Source organism: Centrocercus urophasianus, unplaced genomic scaffold (assembly GCF_019232065.1).
Source record: "Centrocercus urophasianus isolate 14NV4802_14NV808 unplaced genomic scaffold, USGS_Curo_1.0 seq_21, whole genome shotgun sequence".
NCBI lineage: Eukaryota > Metazoa > Chordata > Aves > Galliformes > Phasianidae > Centrocercus > Centrocercus urophasianus.
Genome location: NW_024884767.1, coordinates 9,714,617 through 9,724,693, shown reverse-complemented (window position 1 = coordinate 9,724,693; position 10,077 = coordinate 9,714,617). Strand labels below are relative to the sequence as shown.

Below are 10,077 nucleotides of genomic sequence, written 5' to 3'. Positions count from 1 at the left end.
AAAAAAAAAAAAAAAAAAAAAAAAAAAGCTAAAAAACCAGCTTCTGTTTATAGGATTAATTATCATACATATCCCCATGTAGCTACACTTTCTGACAGCTAGTGCTAACTGGCTACTCTCTACTGTAAATACATGGATTTTATGCCTATTTCAAGAAGCTGCATTTTCACTTCTGTATCTCTGAAGTTCATTGCAAAGATTCTCCTGCACTAAATCATACAATCATAAAACTGTGAAACGTACTTAACAAATTAAACTGGTGCCCTCCACTAAACATGTTCCTATGCAACTCTCATACGTTTTCCATACAAATTGAAATAAAAAGGTCAAAAAAAAATCACATCAGGCATTAAACAGATTCATATTCCTATATGGAGAAACAAAGCAATCTTTGTCTAGAAGCTGTTCATTAGCTCGAAAATAGAAAGTATATGTCCTGCTCCTATGGAGCCTTTCTTCACATGTAAGTTACGCATTATACCACTTCCTTGATATACAGTAACACCCAGAACATAGACTGGAGACCAGAAGAGGCCAGAGAGACACAAAGACATTTACCTTGCCGTTACTCCACTTCTTGCAACACTGTCAAAAATCTCATTTTCAGGTAAGGCTTTAAATAACAGTTTGAAATTTCTTGTACCCAGTTGCAAAGAATCTCAGAGACGTTTTACATTTACCTGAAGAGCTTGAATTTTACGAGCCTGTTCCTGCTGAATAGTGCCAGCCATACTCCCCTTCATCTCATCCAATACAGAATACAGAGCATCAAATTCATCATCCAATTCACTAATCACATTAGAAGAATTTATCTGAGAAGAGAATTGAAAACAGCTGCAATCTCTAATGGAAGCAATGCTGATTTCCTTGTCTTCTAGACTGAAAATCATGTGGTTTGCCTAAACACACTTTGCCATGACTACAATATACCTTCTTATCATTCCTCACTTTATCACTAAATATTACAGGAGGGCCCCCTTTCAGGCAGACATAACATCACCAAGCTGAAGACTAAAATTCACAAAAACTCTAATACTCAAACTTGCACAGAACCAACATTTGGAAACTGTATTCTGTGCCTAAAAGCATAGAATTCACCCCCCTCTCACCATTATGTATTAGCTCTCAGACGTTTGTAAACAGGATATTAGACAGTTCCATTTCATTTGACACTAAACTGCACTCAGAAAGCCATCTTAAAGATTTGCTGGAAAACTTCATTTTCTGAATTCAATTTCACTCAGTTTTAGCAAGAAACAGCCACTTATTGACAGATAAGAGAAACCTTAACCTCAGCTGAGAGGTAAATGGTTTAAAAGTTAGGTTTAACAGTTAACTTTAACCCAACATTTTGCATATACTAACTATGGAAAGAGCAAAGAATTCTCAAGTGTTTTTAGATGGTCTCATTTTTCAGTCTGCCAACAGAAGTCTAAAATAGCAGACAACTTGCAACTAACATGAATCCGAGGTCACACATCAAAATCAGACACTCTCTTCCAAACAAATCAAAACCCCAGACTGCTTTCTGCAAGAAAATCAAAACCACTACACCTTCCAAGCTGAGGCAGAACTTTGGAAATGAAATGTTTTCCTACTTGGTTCCAATATGAAGTTATATTTTACACTTGATTTTTATTGCCCACCCTTTACACACTGCACAACCAGTCTAAGGCTGACAAAACCTGATAAGCAGCTGCTCCCACCACATACAGGCTACGAATCCTAACAAACATACCTGAACATTTTGTATTGTTTGGTTCAGCATGCCAATGAAGTTGTGAATTTCATCATTTTTGTTTGCGAGAGTAGAGATGATCCTTTGCAGAGTCTCCTGGAATTACAAAGTAAGAAATGATCACAAGGTCCTTTTGCAGCTTAGCATTTCAACACATGAATTAATAAGAATTCACCATACATGTTCTAACTGTAAATTCAACTCTTCTGATACAAGACCACAATAAATGTTTTGTAATGAAAAAAAGATTAATGACCTAAGAGGCATTTTATTAAATTAAATAACTTTAATTATACTGAAGATCCCAAATCATCTGAACAGCCAGGCTACTTACTGTCATCACACTGCCCTGCATAACTTCTCTAGAAGACTTCGCAAAGCAAATGAGAGAGAAGCAATAAAGAAAATAAAGCAGTTGAAAAGAAAAATTAACATTATCTGCTATATAAAAAATAAATAAATAACCAAGCTAACAGCTTATCCTATGTGATCAGCAGAGTAAAGTTAGTAGCTATTTGTAAGCTCATTTCTGCAGTTACTGAAATATTTTGGTAAATGCTTTGTGTACTCTGATTAAGAGCAACCTCAAAGACAAAAACTCGGTGACAACTGGGAAGGTTCTCTGTGATATACTGCTGTCAGCCATTAAAAAGCAGAAGATTAAATTTGCAAAATACGTACTCAGTATGAAAAATTGCTGAGCACGTGGGGTTTTTTTTAATTATAACAGACTACAAGCTTAATTTTAACAAGTCACCCTCGTATCTGAAGACTTTTATTAGTCATCAAGAATAGGTACTTAAAACTCAGCCTTATTGTAAAGTTCGAGTTCTGAACAAATCAGAATACCAAATAAATCAGTTCTTGAAACACATCTGAATCTATAGAGCTTGTTTATGCCACTTGTTAAAAAAGTGAAAGCTGTAATTAGGATTTATTTATTTATTTATTTATTTAGACTCAGTTTCGAGTTGCTATGCTTAACATTGCTACTTGACAACACAGGAAATCAAGGCAGATGGAGGAGCTTGTAAGCCAGTTTTTGAGGTGTGCAACCTAAAAGATGTCACAGAGGTCATTATCTCATGTTCCACCTCCGTTCCCATAAGCAAGTTCTTAGCTCTTTACTAAAGACCTCATGTCTGCTAAAAAGTAGAAGTTTTATCCTTTGACAGCATCTACTTCTACAGTGAACCCTGCTGTCACCTTGCCTTTAAGAAACCTTTCCGATACTCCCAAGCCCATTTTTTCCCCGATCCTCTTCCTTACAAGTTTAGTTTAAAGAACCCTCTATGATGCATTTACAGTGTTAGTACAATGTCATCCTTTATCAGAGGAAAGTAAGAATTCTGCTGCCTTACACAACACTATCACAATGCAAGCTGTAAAAGACATAATGCAACTGCAAGCAATGCCTGGAACTCAGACTGTCAGGTGCAAAAACAAAGCCAGGTTGGTTTCTTGCAGAAACAGTGAGTGCAGCAAGTCTTCATCACTTCATTACAGAATTGCTCATTACTGGGTTAAAGTCTAACATATTTAAGACACCTTTGTGCGCAGACTGCCAGATAAATGCAATCATCCAACCAGCTGCTGCTACATTCATTACCAACCAGAAGCAATTGTTTTTGCATGTCAGCCCACAGTTAAGCCTTAGATCCTATAAACATAACTGTCAATTTGGATGAACAAGAAAACTCCCAATCCTCTTTCAGCTGGGATTTTAGGGCTTACTCAGTCCTACCATGCAGAAAAAAATTACTCTTCTTGTACATAGTTCTGAACAATGCTTTTGGCTTTTATAGATGTGTGTGACTAAAAGAAAAGATCTACGCTTGAAGAAAGCCTGGTAATCCTTTAAACAATTGATCTAAAGTACAGCAGCAAATCTAAGCAAACTAGCAAACAAGGTTTTCCATACCTGAAGTTACAGCGACCAATCAATCAGTACGTAACTTTTTAAATAAACCACAAATTTCTCCAAACAAATTCCACCCAGTATGATGAAACTTGAAGAGAAACACACCTTCTGCAAACACAGATGTAAGAGGCCTAAAAATACATTACAGTGTACTTTTCTTAACCACCTGAGGCAGGTTAACCTTGGCAAGTGGTTAGGTGCTCGCCAAGACACTCATCCACTCTCTTTCCTTAGCAGGGCACAGTGACAAAACGAGGTGAAGAAGCATGTGGGTTAAATCATGGACAAAGAGATCATTTACCAGTTGCCACCATAGGCAAAACAGACTCAGCTTGAGAAAGTATAATGTAACTTATTGCCAATCTGGATAACAGATTAGGAGAGGGAAACATTCCTTCACACAGGCTGCTCCACCATGGGCTCTCCCATAGGTTGCAGGGAACTCCTGTCTCCAGCACCTGGAACACCTCCTGACCTCCTTCTGCACTGACCTAGGTGGCTGCAGGGCTGCTTTTCTCCCATTTTTCTCACTTCTTTCACAGGAGAACCAGAACAGTGAATTTTTTTTTTTATTTTTTTTTTTTTTTTTAATTTTCTTACGTGGTGTTATCACAGAAGCACTATCTGCGCTGATGATGATGACCTCCACGCAGCCAGCAGTGGGCACATTTTGGAGCCAACTGGAATTGCTCTTGTTTGACACAAGGACAGCCCTGGTCACTTCTCAAAGGCCACCCCTGCAGCCTCTCTGCTACCAAAACTTTACCACCACATTGATCCAATATACCACCAATACACAAGCGACTAGAACAAAGTCAGCTTTTAATCACTGCTAGTATCCTTTTTTTTCTAAACATGTATTAGATCTTGTGCCATGTGCTCATGTACAAAGGACGAAAACATAGAAGGGCATGAAAGAGGAGACGAAGCTGTGCAACATGTAGTATCTTGTAGTTTTGATGGCAGTATAAAACAACATATCCTCTGAATAACCAGTAACCGACACTGCATGACACCTGTTGAAGCAGATGCAAACCTGGCTGAAGCCGAAAAGTAAACTTCAGTAAAATTACATCAGTTCTGTTTAAATAGCAAGTTGTCAGCTTGCTCAAGATCACACTGAAGTTTTGTGACATGGCTGGATGCAAAATGGAGTTTTTAAAGCAGCCTAAATTCAGTCTCGTACCGACCACGCTTCAAACAGGACGCACTTCCATTGCCTCCTAACCTGCTACACTTCTTCACAATGAAGTTGCCAGAGTTAGAAGACAGCAACAAATTAGCCGATGAAGTGCTGTGAAATCCGAGATGAGCTGCAACTGTACTACTGTACCCAGAGCTCTGAAATCCAAACAGAGCGGAAGGTACCAGGCACACATCCTGCAACATCCAGAACAGCCGTAGCCCCCTCAGCAGCCCCAGACTCAAACAGAGGCACTGCTTGGCAATCTCACCTTCAGAAGCACCGGTGAGTATGAAGCATCAGCACGAAAACGCTTACAGATCAGAAAGATAACACAGATCCCTAATCCGAATGATGTAAGCCACGAGTAACACAACGCTGCTCACGAGGCAGCCTCCAAGCAGGGGAAAGCAGAGCAGCCCAAAGGCCCGCAAGCCGAAGGGCTGAGTCAGAACTTTCTGCAGAGCTCCGTATTTAGACACCCAGCTCCGGGCCAGGCACATCGCCCTGCTCCCCACTGACTCCTCCGGCCGGCAATGCACGGCACGGCCCCAGCCCCGGACAGCGGCATCGGGCGGCAACGCCCGCCTCCCCATCCCCTCGCACAGGCCGCCCGGGCATCCCGAGCCCTCCGCCAGCCCCAGAGTCAGCCGGAGCCCCTCGGGACCTGGGGACGGCCGGCCCGGCAGCATCACTCACTTTTTGCTCCTCCATGGCAGGCGATCGCGGCAGCGCCGCACCGCGCCCCGCACAAGTAGCGCGGCCCGAACCGCCCACGGGCCGCCTGCCACTCCCGCCCTCACGTCAGAACGGATGCGCGCATGCAAACGCTTACTCATGCGCGTTTCCCCCTGCTCCCTCCCACTCCCCGCACGCCAACTGCACGTGTGCCTCGCCAACCCGAGCATGCGCAGTTGGAGCCGGCGGCCGCGGAGCCGGACCCTATTGCGTCACTAACGAGGGTTCGAATCCCCGACACGGAGGGAGGGCGCTGAGCGGGGTTGGACGGTACTGAGATTTCCCCTCTCAGACTACTGCGAAGAGTGAGGTCTGCCCACCTCGGGGAGGTCAGAGCCGCCAGCAGCAGCCCCCGCAGCAACGAGGGGTGTGGGTTCTGCTTGCCTTTGTGCCCCAGCATTATTTAGGGAGCTGGGTGTTCTGGCAGGCAGCCTTGCTTCATCTCAGAGACTGCTAATCCAATCTAAAAAAGAAAAATAGTTCCAGCAGAGTGCTCGCGGGGGAATCGTAATTTCATAATGGTGATGTTTCACAGAGCTGCTGCCTCAGAACAGCTGCTGAGTTGGAGAGCAGCTTTGCTGCGCCAGTGCAATGGAAATCCCTCACTGCTGGGAATGCTTGCTGCCTAACAGTGCAGGAATCATTTTATGATGATGATTGCAGAGGTTTCCACTCTGCAATCGTGTCTGTGGTTCTTCCATCTGCCTCAAATGGCCCACAGGGCAGCAGCCCTTGGGCAGCCAAAAAGGCTGGCATTCCATGATGCCTTTCACTGTGCGTGAGCCAGGACCAGGCTTCAATAAAGAAAACATGAGCAAAGTGAGGCGGTGTGATGCACCAAGAGTGCAGCTCCAGCCCCTTGGAATCATCCACAGACCTCTTGCAGCCACCTCACCTCATGCAGGCTGGGCCTTGGCTGACACTGTAGGGTTTATTGTAGGGTTTATTGGTTTTACTCCAGCTATATGATATCTCCTTTGTTCCACATAATACCCACAATCGATGCTAGCATATTTCCAGGTTGGCATGTTCTTGTGGACAGGAGTTAGCTGTTTTCCAGTTCCGAACTGTTAATTTTGCAAGCATTTCTATGTTAACACTTCCCCCACTGTTTTGAAGCATTGTCATCTTTGCTAACAGCTCACAGGCCTAAAGACTTCACATAGAAATTCTAGGAAATAGCCCTCAGTTTGCAGTTTGTGTTTTCACTTTATGTGCTCATAAAACTCACAAGTAGAATCTACGTGTAAAGGAAGAGGTAGAAAAATCTTGTCAGTCACTGAAGACTTGCTGATGAGAAGCAAGCAGTCATACACCTATAGGGAAAGCACTTACTGGTGGAACTAAGACCTCCCCACTCGCTACCCATTTCAGAGCAGCCAGTTCTGTCTTGCACACTTGCTGATTTTGCTAGCCCTGAACAGAAAAAGAAATCAAACAACAGGCTTTGGTTTGAGGACACCCCAGAAATCTCTTGAATTTTTTCAGACCACCACTAGGAAGTCAGCAGCCCGCAACTGCTAGGCTACATGGCTGGTGATGGTGAATGAGTAAGCAGAACTGAATGATGACTGAAACTGCTCAAATACAAGCCACCTGGTCATTCATTCATACATACCTATATACATACATACCTTTCCATACTGAACTAGTAACAAGCAGTTTCAAAGTCCAGAGATATTTCATCTTCTAGGTGATGGCATGCTTTCATGTTTTTATAGGTTTTATAGGTTCCTTTATCATCTTCACAAGCACAAACTGATCAAATGGAACAACAGAATATCTGCTAAGATTTTCTGCGAAGTTGTTTGTAATCTTTGTGTGTGTGTGATCTGAGATTTTGGAAATATTTGCGAGAAAAAATGTTTCATGTTATTAGAATTGCTGTTAAGGGAACTATAATGAGATATTTGTGATTTGCACAGTAGTACTAATGTATGTTATTGTATGTATATTCATCACAGAATCATCATAGAATCATCACAGAATTCTTGGAGGTGGAAGGGATCTTCAAAGGTCATTTAGTCCAGCTCCCCTGCAATGAACAGAGACATACAGATCTGTAATAGCCTTGTCATCACTGGGCAACCTGTGCCAGTGCCTCACTACCCTCACTATAAAAGTCTAATAACCCATAACACTGTAAAAGACATATCTAACCTAAATCTCCCCTTTTTAATCTTCAAACCACTTCCCCTTGTTCTATCACCCCAGGCCCTGCTAAAGAGTCTGTCCCCTTCTTTCTTGTAGCTCCCCTTTAGGTACTGAAAGGCTGCTACCAGATCTCTCCAAAGCCTTCTCTTCTTTGTGCTGAACAGCCTCGGCTCTGTAGAGAGGGGGATTCATCCCTTGGGTCATTTTTGTGGCCCTCCTCTGGACATGCTCCAACAGGTCCATGTCTCTGCTGTACTGAGGACTCCACACCTGGCTGCAGTACTCCAGGTGTGCTGCAGTGCACCTGCACAGAGCAGAGGGGCAGGATCACCTCCCTCACCCTGCTGGGCACGCTGCTTTTGCTACAGCCCAGCATACGGTTGGCTTTCTGGGCTGTGAGGCCACACTGCTGGCTCACGTTCAGCTGCCATCCACCAGTACCCCTAGGTCTTCTTTGGCAGGGCTGCACTCTATCCTTACATCCCCCAGCTTGTATTGGTAGTGGGGGTTCTCCTGACCCAGGTGCAAGACCTGTCTCCTATAAAAAGAGATAAAAACCCCTTCGTTACATTTCTCGTGAGGAGGAGTACTCCAACAAACTCCATAGAAATCCCTAGATCTTGTCATGGTATATTACAGGTTGAAAAAAATGAAACAATAAATCTGCAGAGAAAAAAAGTGAATATTAGATTTTTTTTTTTTTTTTTTTTTTTTTATGTAATTTTTTTTTTAATTGTGGTCTTTAAAAAAAAAAAAAAAAAAGAAAAAAGAAAAAAAAAAAGATTGCATTATTACCAGAGAAGACAAAGAATCATAATTAATTAAGCATTTTAATACACTTCAGTTTCAAAATGACATATTTTTTAGTCTACCAGATGATTCCTCTGTAAAAGCAAGTGTCTTCAAATAACATTCTGGTCCACATTACTTTATCAGCCACCTTACAAGACTCAGAAGGAACGTATAACCACTGGTGGCTGAGCCAACAATGTTAGGAACACATGCAGGATTTTAGCCCAAATCCTTTGCAGAAACCTTGTTAGATAGGATGTCTTATGGACAGATGGCTACAAATCTAAAGTATGAGCAGAAGCTCTTTAAGAGAATGGAAGAGAGACTAGAGAATGTCTTGCAAGTTGAGGCTCTTAAGGCCAATAACATACATGATGGGAAGAATCAAAGGAAGCAAATGTTGGCAAGAAAGTTGCAGTAGGAAGAAACACTTCAGCTCGCTGAAACAAAGAATGAACTTGCTTGGATAATCACAGAATAATAGCAGTAGAGCTTGGATTTAATTTGCCTGTACATGGAGTGAAAATTAGAAACATCTGTTTAACAATTCTGTAATAACACTGCTTTACAACAGAGATAATAAAATGAAGGACTTTGCCCCAGACTAACTTCCTTATGGCACTAAACACGCTGCTTTGCTACAGTTTAATATCTGAAGCATAGAGCAAGGTTTAACCTCAATAACCTGGCTGCCTGCTGACATCTTACTACCTTCAGCTCATGACAGTTTCAACACTGAAATTCTTTTCTTTCCTCTCCAAGCCCGCAGTTGTGCAGTGCTTCAAGTTATTTGCTGTGCCCGATATTTCTGTGCATGTGAGGAGGAGACAACAGGTTGTATTTCTGAATGGAAAGAGGTTAGAGATGAACACTACACCTCTGGTTGAGAAAGCAAGCTAGCAAAACAGCGAGGTAGGAAGTCAGCCTATTTATTTGTCAGTATTTGTTTTGTGTTGGACATGAGAAGGGCTGTGGCAACTGCTATAGCATCTTGGTTTCAGCTGGGACAGAGTTGATTTTATTCATAGAATCAGATATGCTGCTATGTTTTGGCTGTAGGAGTGAAACAGTGTTAATAGCGTTTAATAGTGTTACTTATTATAGTATTATCATTGCTATTATTTCTATCTTCCTTTTATGATTTAGTAAATAGATTTTATCTCAACCTAGGAGTTTTACTTTTTTTTACCAGTTCTCTTCCCCATCCTCCCAGAAGAAGAGAGGAGTGAGCTGAGGGCTGTACGGTGCTGAGCTGCTTGCTGGGTTAAATGACAACATACAGCTAAAGAAGTGGCTAATGTGCAGATTTCTCTGGCTCTGGCATGAATTGACCTCGCTCCTACAGTTGAAAGTCACTGTTACCTGTCACTTTCAAAAGGCTGTGTTTTCATGGGTTACAATAAAAGACAGCTCATTCCCACCACTGACCCAGAGCACATTTGTGCTTCTGGGGGCATGAATGTAGGCACGTACCAAAGCAAGGTCGCATCCCAAACAAACTCCCCCCACTAATCTCTCCTCTCCTCTCCTCTCCTCTCCTCTCCTCTCCTC

The 10,077-nt window shown here is 42.4% G+C and overlaps 1 protein-coding gene across 2 annotated transcripts in view; it reads right to left on the bottom strand.

Moving 5' to 3' along the window:
* FSD1L (fibronectin type III and SPRY domain containing 1 like) overlaps positions 1 to 5,615 on the bottom strand; it is a 27,657-nt gene extending 22,042 nt beyond the window's left edge. For both annotated transcript variants that reach the window (XM_042823054.1, XM_042823055.1), the window contains exons 1-3: positions 5,542 to 5,615; positions 1,739 to 1,834; positions 681 to 812 (exon numbers count right to left, since the gene is read on the bottom strand). In XM_042823054.1, the coding sequence (XP_042678988.1) occupies positions 681 to 812; positions 1,739 to 1,834; positions 5,542 to 5,556 (243 nt within the window). In that variant the 5' untranslated portion in view covers positions 5,557 to 5,615. The remainder of the gene's footprint in view (positions 1 to 680; positions 813 to 1,738; positions 1,835 to 5,541) is intronic.
* Between the last annotated feature and the right edge of the window lie 4,462 nt (positions 5,616 to 10,077).